Source organism: Cricetulus griseus, chromosome 5 (genome assembly GCF_003668045.3).
Source record: "Cricetulus griseus strain 17A/GY chromosome 5, alternate assembly CriGri-PICRH-1.0, whole genome shotgun sequence".
NCBI classification, from domain to species: domain Eukaryota; kingdom Metazoa; phylum Chordata; class Mammalia; order Rodentia; family Cricetidae; genus Cricetulus; species Cricetulus griseus.
Genome location: NC_048598.1, coordinates 2,677,834 through 2,695,526, shown reverse-complemented (window position 1 = coordinate 2,695,526; position 17,693 = coordinate 2,677,834). Strand labels below are relative to the sequence as shown.

General features: G+C 48.3%; 1 protein-coding gene across 2 annotated transcripts in view; it reads left to right on the top strand.

Moving 5' to 3' along the window:
- Kcnh1 (potassium voltage-gated channel subfamily H member 1) overlaps positions 1 to 17,469 on the top strand; it is a 268,751-nt gene extending 251,282 nt beyond the window's left edge. For both annotated transcript variants that reach the window (XM_035445712.1, XM_035445711.1), the window contains exon 11: positions 16,612 to 17,469. In XM_035445712.1, coding sequence (XP_035301603.1) covers positions 16,612 to 17,469 — 858 coding nt within the window. The remainder of the gene's footprint in view (positions 1 to 16,611) is intronic.
- Positions 17,470 to 17,693: the final 224 nt, after the last annotated feature.

Below are 17,693 nucleotides of genomic sequence, written 5' to 3'. Positions count from 1 at the left end.
ACACACACACACACACACACACACACACACACACACACACACACACACACACGAATGGACAGAAAGAAACTGGCTTGACTAAGAGTGTGCCAAGGTTGATGTCCATGAACCAAAGGCTGCAGCAGACAAAACCAAAGGAAGTTCTGGAGCTGGAGGCAGTGGGAGAGGAACCTGAGTTAGAGAGCAGAGTGTGAGCAAGCGCAGTCATGGTAAGGCTGGCACTAAGAGCCAGCATCTTGAAGGGAGCAGGTTAGGCTTATGGAGCAGAGGGTAGAGCCTTGAGATGATCCTTGGTTGTCCTCTGGTGGCTACAGAGGTGCAGACCACTGTTCTGGATGAGAGGTAAAGGCACAGCATGTAGGTGTAAACCATGTAGGTCTCTGAGTTGAGACTGTTGAGCCCACTGATCTGAGCACAGGACATGGTAACTAGAGGCCTGGACAAAAGCAGCCCATGTTGAAGGCAGGCAGATACAAGGCCTGCTTCTCCCTAGCCATGTAGCCCCAGACAAAGGGTATAATTTCTCTGACCTTCAGTCTCCCTGTGTCCTTGAACTGTGATCCAAATGAGGAAAGCCTTCCTTCTTTAAGTGCCTAGAACTATAACCACAGATGTGACTTTCTAGGACTTAGAAAGGAAGGAGTTACTGTCATCTACTGGACCGTATCACTTTGAGTCATACCTGGATCCCTTTGTCCTGGGTATAAGAAAGTGAGGCAACAGTGTGTCCTCAGCCCACACTATGTCCATGGAACAATGTCAGTCATGGTCCCAACCCTGTCTGAAATGACAGTCATGCTAATGAAAGATGTATCCGCAGGCAGGATGTCAAAGTAACCCAACAGAGAATTTACATTTGGAGTTCAAGAGTGTGGATGTTTCAATAATACCAGTTAAGCCCCAGCCTGGTCTAAATGATGTCATACTTCAGCCTGCAGCCTTGAGTGTTGGGCTTTGGGCCTTGGTGGGAGAGATGATGCCAGGTGGACAAAGTCAGTCTGTCTGTTCCCTTTGGAGAACAACCTGTACAAGGAAAGGAACTTGGTACAAGCGAGGCGATCAGCAAGCATAAAGAGGCAGTTTACAGAAAGAGAATGTAAGGAGAATGGTTGACGATGGTCACTGTGTAAATAGGTGATGTTTACTGTTTCATTAAAAGGTCTGATGGTGTTTACTGTTTCATTAAACATTCAGGCAGAGGTAAATGTTCTGTTGTGTGGGCCTCAGGATTCCTGGGTAGCCACAGTTTCCATGAACAGAAAGGAAGTCTCATAGATCATATGTTTGTGTGAATGTGTGTGAGGCAGGGAGGAAAGAGAGAGAGTGTGTGCACACACACATGTGTGAGAGATGGCACTGAACTCTGGAGCTCTGGATGCTACAGGGGGGCAAGAAACCTCAGTGTAGTGCACGAAGGAACCAAATGCCTCCTTCCTGTCCACACAGGCTTGCTCAGGAAGGACAGGAGTCTCTTTTCTTAGTCCTAGCCTTCCCTCCAAGAGATTTTTTTCTCCCGAGGGTGCTGCCCTTGGAGTTGGTTGTAACACACACACACACACACACACACACACAAAAAAAAAAGAAAACCCTAGAGATAGATATTGTGGTTCAAGCTTCAAGCTGAAGATCAGAGAAGCAAATCAGCCAGCCACTAGCTCTTACCTCTACCTCAGGCTGAAAGGGGTGATCCTGGCTCCAAGAATCCTGAGACAAATGCTTTCCCTGTCTGGAAACTAAATCTTCACATGAGACCCTTTGCTTCTTCCTCTTATGCCTCCCTGATGATGGGATTAAAGGCGTGTGATCCCAGGTGTTGAGATCACCTTTGTATGAGTTGTTTCTCTTTAGGACTGGATCAATTTTGTGTAGCTCAGCATGGCCTTGAACTAACAGAGATCCATCTGCCTGTCTCCTGAGTCCCCAGATTAAAGGTGTGTGCCACCATTGCCTGACCTCTATGGCTTGTGGCTAGCTTTGCATTCTGAACCCTCAGGTAAGCTTTATTAAATCATAAATAATGTATCACCACAGTTGGTACCTGGATTTCCGGTCCTGAGAAGGAAGCACAGTCATTTGATACCTGTCAAACAGTGCTGGGTTAGTCACTGAGGTTCACATGATCCCACAGAGTCACTAAAGCAAAGGCTGGTCTTTTTGGACTTTCAAACGCAATGTGTGTTGTCCCTAGCTCAACAGTGGCTGTTTGGGCAGGGTCTCCACAAGCCCTCCAGGGAACATGCCCCACCTAAGTGAGTCTGCAGGTTGAGTCTTGGGGGGCTGGTAGCAGAAACTGGGTGAGCACAACAAATACTTCCCTCCTCCTGTCTGCTCTAGAAGCCTTTGTGGAAGATAGATTCCAGTAGGAATGACACCAGCCTTGTGGGGGGTAGGTTCCAGTAGGAATGGCACCAGCCTTTGTGGAGGGCAGATTCTAGTAGGAACAGCACCAGACACATGAAGAGCCCTGATGAGGGCTGGAAGGATGGATTCTGGAGACCAGCACTCTGGTCTTGACCCCCAGTTCTTTCCCTTCCCCTGTCCAAGTCTCATTTTCTACATCTGTGCAATGGGGCCAGTGAGAGGAGCCACCCTAGGGCATCCCAGGAGTTAGCAAGAATACAATATTCAAGGAACCTGCCATGTCCCCTGACCTCAATGTCCAGTGCTGGCACTAGTGTTGATTAAATTTTAGTGGATAATACCCCACCCCCTCCCTAGCCTCCATCCATCCCACTCCTCCCCAGACCCCACCTGCCTCATCCCTTCCCAGCCCCCAACTGCCCCAAGTCCCAGACCCTGGCTGGTAGTGGAATGAAGAAGAGCTGGGTTTGCAGCAGGATAGAGAGAAGATGCTGGATGAATCACTTGCTGTCCTCATCCTAGGAGATGTGTGGGAAGGAAGGGCCCTCACTAGCTGCTAGTCATGTCTGGAAAGAAGTAAGAGACTTTAAAAGATGGTTATATAGACAAAATCCACTACTTATACATAGGTTGGCCATTAATTGATTAGGTCCGTATGTGGCCACTGAAGATATAGACTGTGAGAGAGTAGTGTGAGGACCAGAAGAGCCGGTCCTTCCTCCCTTCTTTTGGTGCCTGGGCATTCATTACACAAAGGAAGAAAGCTCCTGTCAGAAGCACTGGCCAACGTCAGCTGTTATGTTGTTAATGATGGGTGGAGTTAGGGTTGTCTGAACAGGGTGCTATGGAAAGTGGAGACCCCCTTCTGGCTCTGGCCTTGGGGAAAAACAAAGGAGCAGAGAGGGGAGTGGCAGGCAGGAGGAAGGATGGTGTCAGGCCCAGTCTCTAATCTCCCCAGCTTGGCTGGAGACTGTTGCTGGGAATGCAGATGATAACCTAAACATCCTAATTACCAGGAAGCCATGGACCCTCCTCCTCTTGAGAGGGACAGGCAGCTCCTCCCGCCTCCCTTCCTTTAGACTTCTCAGCAGAGGGCAGGAAGGGCCCTTGCCATCCAGACATGGTTTCAGGTGGCCCCAGAAGCTTACTACACTTGACCCAAGGGACTTGCTTTATGGTGTGTCCCCAGCCATGGGTGTCTCTCCCTGTCTGGGTATTAGATCTGAGTATGTGACAGCCCTGAGTGACATGTCTTCTTTCACAGTGCTGCCAGACGACAGGGGGTTTTCCTGCATGCCAGCTTGGTGCACCATCATTAAATACCATCCTATCCCTGCCTGACTCATCCAGCTGCTGCCCTGTGCCCTGCTTGGAGTCTGGGCTGGTTCCAGTGTGACTTTACACTGAGATTTCAAGCCCAAGGAAGGGTACCTGAACAATGGACTTAAAAGCCAGGTGTAGTGGGCTTTTGCTGAGTGCCCTATATGTCACAGGACAGGGCAGAGTTAGGAAGGTGACAATGATACCCTCTGTAGCAGCACCCATGGAGAAAACCTACATGAGATCTCATGTTTCTGGAGGTTCTTTGCTCTCAGTCCCAAATAAGCACACAGACACTCTATTAGTTATAAAACTGTTGGCCAATGGCTAGGGCTTCTTACTGGCTAGCTCTGTCTTAATTACTAATCCATAACTACTAATCTATATATTTCTACATGGCCTTATCTTACCAGAGAACACCTGGCACGTCCTTTCCTCCTGCTCCCTCCGTCAAGGTCTCTCTCTGCCTACCTTTCCCAGAATTCTCCTCGTCTCCTAGTCCTGCCTATCTTCCTGCCTCTATCAGCCAAACAGTGTTTTATTCATCAACCAATAAGAGAAACATGTACACAGAAGGACCTCCCCCATCAGTCATGCGCAGGCTAAGGTATTACTGGGTGGCACTGGGCTATGTATGCCATGCATTTGTTAGGCACTCAAGTTTCCCCTTTTTTTCATCCTTGTAGTTGTCCTAGAAAGTAGACCCAGTTACCCATTGCACAGATGAAAAAGTGGGTATTCGGCAGGTTTCAAAGATTGCCCGAAAAGCCATGTGGGGATGCTGGTTTCCCAGCTCCCTTGTCCACAATGCAGGCTGTGTACAGTAGTGTGTACACCTCTTATTGTGAATGGACTGGGTGTTTTCCCATGTGCTGAGCCACCATTACATTTCCTTTTCTGTGGCCTCACTCCATCTTTGAACCCATTTAAAACCTGGAACAGTCTGGCTTTCTTCCTTATCAATCTCTAGGAGAAAATTTTGGCTTATCAATTATAAATATATTTTTTTACTATTTTGTTGTTTGTCTTTTAACTAACATAAAATATTTGTTTATACTTTGTGATTTCCAGATACTTAGTTTAAAAGGACTCCAGTTGACCTCTTAAACATTTAAGTAATACAACCATGTGAAAGCTGGAATAAGTAGACACAGGTCGTCTATTGTTGCTTTCCTGAAAACCCAGAGAAATGATACAAGGTTTCTTTAGTGTTTTGTTTAGACAAGCTCTTGAGGACAAAGAAGTGGGAGAGAGTAGCAGAAAGGCACGTTTTTAACAAATTCTGAAGAGTAAGTAAGCAGAAGTGGTAACTGGTTTAGCAGAGCAGAGGAAACTGCACAAACCCCCAAGGGAGCAGTAAGCTTTAAAAGGGAATTGTGTCTGCTTGCTTTCTTCTGCAAAACTCCTTGGGCTGGAGAGAGGCTCAGCAATTCCAGAAGACCCGAGGTAGGATCCCAGCACCTACACAAGGGATGCTCAAAACTGTAACTCTTTCCAGGGGAACTGACATCCCCTGGCCTCTTTGAAAACCAGCAGGCATGTGGTATCTATAAACTCATGCAGACGCACATACATCCATATAAAACATAAAATTCATTCATTAATTTAAACAAATCTTTCATAAATAAAAAAATCCCACCAAAACAGTAGTCTTAGGACACAAACCATGGTGGGGGCTGGGACATACTTCAGCATTAAAACCAAGGTGTTGGCTTGGAGTCCTGAGCTGCACCTCTTCACCTCACACACCTTGGCGAGTGCTAACACAGAGATAAAAGAGAAGTGCTCAAATGCAAACACACAACAGATGTGTCTATGGGACAAAGCAGTTCACTGTGAAAAAGAAATGATCAAAACTAAGGAAGAGCTTTATGTTTTGGAAAATAATATGTAGCCGAAGATGTAAAACAACACAGAGCCTGGAAGATAAGTCAGAGGGATCTTTCCGAGGCTAACAAAAAGATGAGCCTGAAGGAAAAGGGCAGACGGGGAGGGAGTAAATGGAGACATCTGTGCTCAGAGAACTCAGCTCAGAGAACTTCAAAGATGAGACAGAAAGAGGAAAGAAAAACCTTCCAGTGAAATACTTCAGAACCCTGCAATGAGAATCCTTGGCTTGCTGGAGCATCAAATGTGCTCCTGCTTGAAGGAAAGAAATCTTGATCAAAGTTCACAACTGGGAGATGCTGGGACTTTGGAGACAAATAAATAAATAAATAAATAAACAAATCCAAAGTTCCACTACAAAGAGCTGTGTAGTCACTGTGCATCAGATTTAACATTGGCAACTAGTGGACCAATACCTTCACAAGTTTGGTGGGAAAAGAAATTAGTCTGTGTTGGTTTCTTTTCTTATCACTGTGACAAAATACCTTGCAGAGGTAACTTAGTAAAAGAAGGACTTATTTTGGCCTACATTTTGAGGGTACAGTTCGTCATGGTGGGGAAAGTGTGGCTTGTAGATGTGGCAGCAGGAGTTGGTGGTTGAGGAAGCCCTCCATACATAATACAGCTAAAGCTTAGAAGACCCAAGCAACTCCCTTGAGGTCTGCAGGCAGCACATAGTGGGGCAGGATCTGCACTGGCCTAGCAACTCCCTTGAGGTCTGCAGGCAGCACATAGTGGGGCAGGCACTGCACTGGGCTCTTGCCAACATGTCTTCTGGCTCTTACATGCTTAGGGATAAATACTGAGCCAGGGACCCCAGATCCAGCCTCCCAAAAGATGATCACAAGGAAAGATGGTTTCCTTTGGGAAATGCGTGCTGTGGTTTCTGGTGAGGACCATATAGAGTGCCATAGCTAAGTGACTTAAAGCAACAGAAACCAGTTTTTCCTCCAGGCTTTGCAGATGAGAAGAGCATCATCAGCACTGATCTCTTTTTAGGAGTCTGGGCGATCTCATAGCTTTTGTTTGCAGTCATCCAGCATTCACTCCTGTGTGTGCCTCCGTCCCTACAGCCTTCCTCTCTGAGTCCCTTACAGGGACATCCATCATTGGGTTTAGAGCTCACCCTAACACACAATTAGGTAATTTTAAGATCCTTACCTTATATCTGAAAAAACATCCCAAATGTTTTTTGTCATGCACTGAGGTTCTGAGTGGACTTGTACTTTTGAAGCCGTATCCATATTGCACTAGAGGGTACATGTGTGAGGTCTGAGGCTGCTGCATGGCAGTGCCATCTCCTTCCCAAGCAGCAACCACAAAGTGCACACCATCCATTTCCTGTGACTGAGTGTTACTGATAGGCAAGGTTTCTCCTCTGTCTGAGGCAGAGCACAGAGCACCAAGGACAAGGCTCTCTGTCTGAACTAGCCTTGGAGGGAACTTCTAGTGTAACTGTGGTCTGTCAGCAGACCTTCCGGGTCTCAGTTCTCAGAAGCCAAATGTGCAACCATGATGGGGATGGCACCATTCTCCTCAGGTTGTCCCTGAGTGGTCAGACAGGCATCCTCTTCCCTTGTCTCTTCATTAATGATTTCCAATTAGCATACAAACTAGCAGGTTTCCTGTGACATGCATACCCATGTATCACCACATTTGGCTGGCTCCCTTCCTCAACCATCCCTGTCCAAAAGGTCTCCGTCCACTCTAATGTCACACGTGTTCCATTCCTCTCTCTTAGCCCCCCTCTCTTTTTAAACCTCTTCTCTCACTCTCCAGCAATGCCATTTCTCTTTCCATCAATATGCATGCATAAATATATAAATTTGAATGTAGGACTCTGTGTAAGAGAAACCATGTAATATTTGTCTTTTCTAAGTGCGATTTGCTTCACTTAACAGCTGATCTCTCCAGTTCCATCCCTTTTCCTGCTGATGTTGTACTCTCGTTTTTCCTTATGGCTGGATAAAATCCCACTGTGTCTGCAGACCACATTTTCTTTACCCAGTCGCCTATTGATGGACATCTAAGCTGGTTTCATATCTTGGCTCTCATGATTGATGCAGCAATAAACAAGCCATTCATGGATAATGCCAAGAGAAAGTGCTGAGCTGTATGGTGGTTGGAGAGATCCATCAGGTGTGTGCCATCTACAAGAGCCTTTTGTCCCTGAGGACACATCTCCAGCCTCCAGAATTTTCCTGGCTGACCCCTGAGACTCCTCTCGCCCAGGAATGTGCTTTAAGGTCACCAGTTGTTGGCAGGGTGACTGAAAAACCTGTGACTTGAGAGAAGCTATTCCAACAACCAAAGGGAAGCTCTTTCTTGTGTGTCATAGTCCATCTTGTCTTGAGCAATGAAAGTCAGGATTTTGCCTGCAGCCGTCCCCCGTCCCTTTTCATGAAAGGGTCAGGCAGCCTAGTGTATCCAGCCATGGGAACCTTAGTGGTCTCTCACCTCCTCTAGGCTGATGCTGCTCCATACTTACATGTTCTGCTTTAGAGTTCTTTCTGGATGTTGCTCTGACAGAGTGCTTGACAGAAACATCTGAAGGGAGAAAAGAGGGAGGGAGGCAGGGAGGAACAAAGGATCATGGGTTTGTTTAGGCTCACAGTTGAGGGCACAGCCTATCTGGGAAGGCAAGGCATGGTGGCAGGAACAGCTTGTGGTTATGGCATCAGAAGCGTCAGACTGCTTGTTCAAGTCTCTGCAGATCCAGAATCAGAGAAAGGGGAATTTTGGCCCTTCCCAGCTTTCTCCTTCTTCCCACTTTTTTCCCTAGCCCAGGACTAGTGCTCATGAGATGGCACTGCCCACATTCCCACATTCAGCTTGCATTTCCCATCAGTTAATCCTCTCTGGAGCCCTCACAGGCACTTTCAAAGGTGTGCCTTGCTAGTGCCCTCAGGTGGCAAAAATTAACCTTTGCACTGGTTGACAAGGGCTTCAGTAAAGGAATTGGCCCACATATCGCCAGAAAACCACTGCCTTTTCCCTAACTCCTGGCATTCTCTTAGCAGACCGGCCTAGGATATGGGCCAGGCAGAGACTGGCTGCCTGGCTCTTAGCCATTGCCATACACTTCATGTCCTTGGAATTACCTTCACTAGAATTGGTTTCATCATCGGAACAAAGAGGACAGTGATCTCTCTGTGCTATTAGGGTGGCAGGAGAGCACACTGTCTATGCCTAACATAGTTCCTGGACCTGGGTGTTGTCCCTCAGAGTCAGCCCCTACCTCTGGGACTGTTGTCACGGAGACACCGTTCCACTTTACAAAGCATTGTGATCTTGGCATGTGCTGTTCCCCGTATAGAACACCCTCACCTGGATCCTTCACCTTTTATCCGTTTTCTAGCTCACCCTCTGGAATCATCTCCAGGGTCATCGCCACAGGAATAATTAATTGCTAATACATTTACTGAGCCACTATGCCACTTCAACCTGGGGATATCCCTAGAAACTATATTATCCACAGTGACAGACGAGGGAACTGAGACTTGGGAACCATGACCACCCCCTGAATGATGCCTCGAGTGAGAGCCCACGCTGCTGTCCATCATTGATGCTGACTTCCTGAGCCTCCCTTCCTCCAGCCTGGTGAGAGCTTCAGCTGTGAGGTCATCATCTGACATCTTAACACCCTAGAGGACAAGGCCATGATTTATCCCTTCCAGCTCCAGGTCCTGAGAGCACAGTCTAAGCTCAAAGAGCACTGGCTGACCTGCTCTGCCTCTGTCTCTCTGGTGCCTCCTCTGTTCCCTGAGGCTCAGGGCATCCAAAGTTCTGTGCAGTAAAATATTCCTGAGGCTGTTGAAGGAAACAAAACAAAACATAGCATTTGATTCTGTAATAAGTGGAAGGGGGTTTTTCAAAAGAAAAGTCCAGCCAACTGCCTTCCTTCCTATCAGCCCATCTATAGTTTGTTTTTCCAAATTTTAAGTTTCTTAAATGGACTGGTTTATAAATCTTCATGTTTTATGCTCAGCTATAAAACCAGGCAGGGTTACTGATGGAGGGCTGGTGGCTAAGGAAATCATGAAGAAAGCTATGTCACCCATGCCTGGTAGGATGTGAGGGTGAGGCCAAGGCCCCTGATGCTCTGTGTCTCAGGATAGCCTGAATCAGCACCAGCCTGGACTCAGCCCTGAGAGAGAGAGAGAAGTCTGGGCTCTTGGCTGCAACAGAGCTGTCCTGTATCAGGGATATGCTCTGTGTGGGAGGGTCCCCTGCAGGGAGGAAGCCCTCCATGTGAGGGAGCTGCTCCACAGGGATGCCCTGTGGGAGGAGCCCTCTGTGCAGGGCTCCCACAGACAGGAAGTATACTCACTGTATGTTGCTGGGCTCTGGGTGCTCCATGTCACAGAGCAAGCTGGATTTTTAAAGCTTAAGGAAAAATGATTGCAAGGGCTGGTCAGCCTGTCCAGTCATCCTTCAGGGACCAGTGGCTGAGACGTTCACATTCATTGGAACATCTTTATTTTTTTTAAAATATAGTGTTACGTTATGTTGAACCCAGAGCTGGCCAAACTGGCTAGACTGACAGTGAGTCCCAGGGATCCTCCTGTCTCTGCTTCCAAGCGGTGGGTGTGCAGTCAGGCACCATTGTGCCCAGCCTTTTTGATGTGGCTGCTGTGGACTGAACCTGGACTCTCACATTTATGCGAAGAGCACTTTATTGACTTACCGGTCTCTCTAGCCCCATGGACCATTCTCTGAGGGAGCCAGGCGATCGATTGTCCTGACTCACCTCAGATCACAAGAGGTTGATTTTTTTTCAAATAAAGTTAAAAATAGTCACTCACAAAGCCTTGCAGCTTAAGGATCTGAGTGTCCATCAGTTCAGCTCAATAACCACTTATTAGAGAGCTCCTGGGCTCAGGGCATTGCTCAGTGCGGTCTCAGAGGGATGCATGAATGGTACACAGTGGTCATGCCTGCCCCCGGGACTTCTTCTATTTCCCAACATTTTAGTAAGACTTTTGGGATGTGCAGAATTCAGCTTGGATCTCCCATCCCTAGCTTGTCAGGCAAGAGAAAACATGTTCCCCTGAGCTGGAAGGACTCTGGCTGGACCTAGGAAGGATTTGGACATATCCTATCAGTTCCAGCAGAGGGGCAGCCTGTCTCCAGAGCTGAATCTTCCGAGGGAATAATTATGACTCTCTTCATAGTCCCTGGCACCTCTCTGTTGGAACAGTTCCTAAGTTTATTTCATGGGAAGGAAAGAGCACAGGCCATACCCTAAAGTCCTGCTTTCAACTTGTCCATGTGACACTGAGCAGGTCACTGGTTCGGCCTCCTTCATTGTCAAATTAAAATGGTGATTCTTGCATTCATACCTTGCAGGAAACATTGTGTATTAGTTGCCTCTCTGTTTCTGTGAAAAAAACATCACTACCAAAAGAAACTTGAGGAGGGAAGAGTTTGTTTTAGTTTAGTGTTCCAGAGAGATAAGAGTCCATCATGGAGGAGAAACGTGGCAGCTGGTGACAGACGAGGTCAGAGCTCACATCCTCAACTGCAAGCAAGAGAGAATCCTGGAAGCAGGACAAAGATTCAAGCTCTCCAAGCCTGCCCTGGTCATATACTTCCTCCACACACAACCTGTACCCCACAACCCTCCTCCTACATCCTATAAATAATGCCACCAACTGAGGACCGAGTGTTTAGATACTGGAGTCTATGGGGGGCATTTAAACACTGTGCCTTAGTTCCATAAGATGGTACTCTTAAGTATGTGGCCCAAGCACTCTTTGAATATGTGATAAATTATTAAAATCGCTAAGTTATGGAGGGGAGACTTGAAGTTATCTAGCAGTATCCAAAGTAATTTCTGGGACCATGGAAACTTTTCTTGAATTCTTATAATGAAGCTCAGCCCACAGTAACAAGCTTGGCATTGAGCTGATGGGACCTGGGGAGTCAGCAGAGGGAACTGGTTCAGGGCAGCTTGCTCAGCCTGTGGAACTCCAGTCATCAAGCCCCCAAGCCAGGCCCTTCCCTTGAAACAGGATGGTCTTTCCTGAGAGGATACAAGTTTATACCAAAGGAAAATTCAAGAACAGTTATCCTCATTGCAATATATATATTGCCTCCTTCTAAACAACCCCTCCCTGAGGTTGTAAGAGTTTGTAAACCAGTCAGACAGAGGTAATGGAGTCAGTTAGGTTGGGTCTGAAATGACAAGAGATAACAATGGAAGTCCTTCAGAAGTTTACTACACACACACACACACACACACACACACACACACAACACACACACACACACACACACACACCACTTCAAGAGCCTACATGTTGTGCATAGAATAAATCTACCTGTTACCTCCTCTTTCCTCATGGGATCACACACATCAGCAGCAGATTTTAGTTGGCACACGGAAAGCATCCTATGCAAAGCATTGACTTTACAAGCAGGGGAGTGGTCATCACTTGGGCACTGTCATGCTGTAGACTCTGGGCGTGGTAATGAAGATGGAAAACATGACAGTTTCTGCCTTCAGAAGCTGCTGTCTGAGGAAAGTGACCAACCAGGGAAGGGTTTTCTCACCATGAGTTGCGTGAGTGGGGGGAACACGTGTGGCTGCCCACTGCTTGGCACCATCAGGATGGGTTTCCTGACTTTGGGTGGGGTGAGTCAGGGAAGGTTGTTGGACTAGATGACTGCTAACTTCAATCTTGGAGATCACAGTAAGGACCAGTTAAAAGGCCAGAGTAGAATGTGATAAGAGGCCTCGGGTAGAGCAAACCAAGCTTGCCTGGGACCTGAAGTTACCTAGTGTGGCTGGGGAGAGTTGAGCTAGGGCCATATCATGCAGGCCCCATTAGCTGAGTCTTAGAGTTTGGATCAATGCAGACCCACCAATGGGGCAATGAATCTGCAGGGAAGACCCCCACATCCTTAATTCCGAGGCCCAACCGTACTGAGATACGATGTAGCCTGGGACAGGGAACCATACCCAAATTCAGCAGGGTGCCCCACCCCATAGACTGAGGGAATTCAGGGAAATGCTACTCATTTGAAAGAGGGACTTGGGGAATTGGATTAAGAAATTCTGCATACAGGGCTGGAGATGACTCTGCAGATAAGAGCACTGACTGCTCTTCCAGAGGCTCTAGGTTCTCTCTCCAGCACCCATGTGGTGGCTAGTAACCATCTGTAACTCCAGTTCCAGGGGATTCTACTCCATGGTCATGGCATGTACATGATACACAGACACGCACACAGGCAAAACACCTGTACATACACACAAAATAAATAAATCTAAATCAAAGAAATTCTGAATATAGCTATCCTTGCAGCATGCCTAAGGTACATTTGCACCCTCAAGTTCCAGGAAGCCTTACAGTAAAGCATGGATTGAAACTGTGCCCCCTTCTCATAGCAAGAGCTGGGTAGCCTAGCCATGCTTCCAACCAGAGCCTTCTCTGCACAGAAAGTATTGGGGTTACAGGGTTGGAGTCTGTGGCACACTCCTGCCTTGGGGAACTGTGACTGTTTCTGGGCAGATGGGTGAGTGCTGAGCCTGGTGACATAGACCTCATTGTTACCAGTTGCATGCAGTCAGCCCTATCCACTCTATCTAAAGTGCTTGTCAAAATGCACGGTCATGGCTGCTGCTGGCACAGACTCCGCTAATGACTTCAAGCCAGCAGATGAAATCAGAAAAGTTCCCTGAGCTCCGCATCAGCCCTTAGCCTCATCCCCAGTGGGGGAGGGGTGCTGCTGTGTGTGCTTTGTTTCTTCTGCCTCTTGGTACAGACCTCATACAGAGACCAGAGGTTCCCAAACAGGCAGTATGGACCTGGAGACCCGGTTCCCAACCAGATGCCCTGGCTGGACTGCTGGGCTGACCCAGATCATCTCTTCAGATGTCTGGGTCAGTCCCAGACTCTGAGCCAAGGCTCAACATAGGCACCCTTTCTGTGCACACTTACGTGGGTGCTTTTAAGCCTTGAAAAGACTATCTGAACACATACATGCAACCTCCCAGGCTGAGTTTTGTGATGCCTTCTTGATATCAGTAGAACTTCCCTCCCACGTGCTGGTATAGCTCATCTGAAGCCTCAAGGGCTGCCCTTGACTCTCCACACAGAGAAGGAAGCTGTGTGCTCTGAGTCAAACCTTTCCTGTTACTACCCCGTGACCTCTAGAGTGTCATCTTTCCGGGTCAGAGACATTCTCCCTCTGGCTCATTAACCAATATTACCTGCCTCCATTCATTTATCCTACAGATTTGAATTGAGAGCATCCTAGGCACTCCACAGAGCTAATCATGGACAAAGCAGACAAACACTGCTCCCGAAGGTCAGGTGACAGGAAATTTAAAGTCAACAATTATGTGGCAATCAGAGTGCTGCTCTAAGTCCTTAGAGTTTTCAGTGGGGGTAGATGCAGATGCAAGCAACTAGTGTCTCATTCGGGAAGAGTAGAAACCCACTCAGCCTGGCTCAGCTGGCAAAGGCCATTCGTAGCATGAAAAATAAAAGACCCAGAGACTGATATTGGGGTTCAAGCTGAAGATCAGAGAAGCAAAGCTGTCAGCCACTCACTCTTACCTCTACCACAGACCAAAGGGGCATTCCACTGAACCTCACATTGCTATCCTAGACTGCTATGCTCTCCTTGACACGGCCAGAGACTCAAACTCCACATGAGACCCTTTGCCTTTATACCTTCCTAGTGCTGGGATTAAAGGTGTGTGATCCCAAGTGCCCAGATCACCTCTGTGTGAGCTGCCTCTCTTTAGGACTGGATCAGTTTTTGGTAGCTCAGTGTGGCCTTGAACTAACACAGATCCGTCGACCTCTAGCTCCCAAGTGGGGGAATTAAAGGCGTGGACCACCTGCTTTCTATAGCTAACTAGTTTTGGCTAGCTTTGCTTTATGTACCCTCAGGCAAGCTTTAATAAATCATAAATAATATATCGCCACAGCCATGGAGTTGGGAGGCAAATGTTAGGAGTCGGATATGCTGGACAAATTTAGGGCAACAGTTAACTCCAATAGCTGTCATGTCCTCATCTTCTTCCTCTCCATCCAGCCACCTTTCTCTGTTCCCTTCTAAGAAAAGGTAGTTTTGTTATTACTAAACTTGGGTGCCAGGTTGAGAATAAGGGCGGCAGAGTTGGGTGAACACACACACAAAAAATGTAAGAACTACAAGGCAAGAAGATTGTGCTCAGTGGGATGAGGCAGGCTTTCTGTGGAAGCTTGCTCCGGGCCTCGGCTAGAGGGGACTTACAAACTTGATGAAAATCTGTGCAGAGGCACTGGGGGTGGGAGGGTGATGGTTGCTCTCTTACCGCTATCTCTCTGCCTTCAGATGTTTGTAATTGGGTTTCCTTGGTCCTCTCAAAGTGGATAGGATTCTTCTGAGTCCCCTAGCTGTACCCATAGATCTAGGCAACTCATGAGGCAGGGCCAAGGGAGGGACAAAGGACCAAGAAAGGAACAAAGAGAGTAGAACCTCAGCTGGTGAAGGCAAGGACCATTTGGGTATTAAATGAGAGAAATGCTGCCAAGTAAGGATTGGAAAGCCACAAATGGGGATCCATGCAAGTAGCCTGATGGTGTGACATCTACCAACCTGCCATTGACCTTGGTGTGTAGCCATCTAGTGACAGGTGCTTTGACCGAGAGGTCAGGGCAGAGGCAGCAGCCCGTGATGGTGATGGTGACACTGATAGCTGGTTGTTCACTAGTGTCAAACTATCTGTGTTTATTAGGATTCTCCATGTTGAATAGGGCGCAATCTTCCTGTTGGGCATATGTGGAAACCTGCTGAGTGCTATTATCAGAGAATACTGGGCCAGGGCCCGTGGAGGAGGTGGGACAAGCTATACCTGGGTCCTTGAAGGAACATGGACATGCAATCGCTCAGTCACCTCAGTCTGACAAGCAGACTTCTCCTACTTGAGTGAAGACATCTAGCACGTACCGCAAAGGTCTTAAGATACTTTATCTGACCCCAAAGGCCATGCAAGAGGCGTGGGGTCTGTGACAAGGACAGATTCATGGCTGGTCTGCATTTCCCGCAGGGGCACAGGTGCTCCGGGGAGAAAAATGGAGAAGCTGGGTTTTTTTGTTGTTGTTTTTGTTTTGTTTTTTTGTTTTCTGGTACCTCAAGTCAGCACCCATACAGAGAGGACAGCCTGCCCCAGGTGCTTCCCACAGGATCAGAGCATGTTCCAGAGTCCAACTGCCACTGTGACATAGCTTGACCGCTGGCCGAACAGGACACCTGCCACTATGTGTAGTAGATCTGGTCTTGAGGGGCCATCTGAATGAGGTGATGTCAACAGATCTGGGGTTCAATGGCTTGGGCACAAGACCCACATGGACAACTTACTGTATTACACAACATTCAGACACTCTGGGTTTTGCTTTCATCATTTCTAAATTTGGGTTGCTGTGTGTCCCAGTGAGCTTGTAATAGGGAATACATGAGATAACACAAAAATACCTGTGAACTGCAAGCACTAACCAAGTGTTGGGCATTATTGTTATGACAAGCATGGGTTCAAGGCCAGGAGTCTTTATTCTTAGGTTAACCCAAAGAAACTAGTTTGTAATTGTCATAGCCAGCCACATGGAGATCTGTGGTCAGCACTGACTATCCCAGCAGTAGCCCCGGTGGTGATGCAAGCTAACTTTCTTACACTGCAATGTGGTTTAGACTCAAGATGTTTGAACTTTGTGATCAGGATCCCCAGGGCTTTTCATCTTAGAGGCTCAGTGGTTTTCTAATTTACTAGGCTTCCTGGGAGGATGCAGTCCAGCAGCTAGGCTCCCACACATAGGTGGACTCTGCTTCTCCCGAGCAGGATAGCAGTGAGAGCCCATGCTCTGATGTTGGAGAGCTGAAAAAAACAGGACGGGAGAAGAAAGATGATGTCAGCCAGGAATGGTCCTGAGTACTTGCAGGGCTGTGAATGTGTTGTAGGCTGCAGCCCTTGGTGGCTGTGTTGACTGCATGACAGGGTGACTTGGCCTCTGGAGCTCCTTCCAGCTGACACGGTATCCTCTCCCCCTGCAGATTGTGTTCCGGAAGATCAGCGATGTGAAAAGGGAAGAGGAGGAGCGGATGAAGCGGAAGAACGAGGCCCCCCTCATCCTGCCCCCCGACCACCCCGTCAGGAGGCTGTTCCAAAGGTTCCGCCAGCAGAAAGAGGCCAGGCTGGCAGCAGAGCGAGGGGGCCGAGACCTGGATGACTTGGATGTAGAGAAGGGCAATGCCCTCACAGACCATACCTCAGCCAACCACAGCCTGGTGAAGGCCAGTGTGGTCACAGTGCGTGAGAGCCCGGCCACACCGGTGTCCTTCCAGGCAGCCTCCACCTCCACAGTTTCAGACCATGCCAGGCTGCATGCGCCAGGATCTGAGTGCCTGGGTCCCAAGGCAGGCGGTGGTGATTGCGCCAAGCGCAAAGGCTGGGCCCGCTTCAGAGATGCTTGTGGGAAGGGTGAGGACTGGAACAAGGTATCCAAGGCGGAGTCCATGGAGACACTGCCCGAGAGGACAAAGGCGTCAGGAGAGGCCACACTGAAGAAGACGGATTCGTGTGACAGTGGCATCACCAAGAGCGATCTGCGCCTGGACAATGTGGGTGAGGCGAGGAGTCCCCAGGACCGGAGCCCCATCTTGGCCGAGGTCAAGCATTCTTTCTACCCCATCCCCGAGCAGACGTTGCAGGCCACAGTTCTGGAGGTAAAGCATGAGCTGAAGGAGGACATCAAGGCCCTGAACGCCAAGATGACCGCCATCGAGAAGCAACTTTCTGAGATACTCAGGATACTCATGTCCAGAGGGCCCGCCCAGTCTCCTCAGGAGATGTGTGAGATCTCCAGGCCCCAGTCCCCAGAGTCCGACAGAGACATTTTTGGAGCAAGCTGAGAGGGTCCCTTCAAAACAAACAAAAGTCAAAGACAAAAGCCTGCCCCCTCGCCCTCGACACCCCTCACCACACCGCCCCCATGACCAACAGTGTTCAAAGTAAGCTTTTCCTGACAGGAAGTCAGTGTGGGACCAAGGGGCATAGGTGTGGATGTGTGGTCTCTGGAAAACATAGGCGGGAGCACGGTCAGGTGCCCACCCTGCAAGATAGCAGCTGCGTGAGG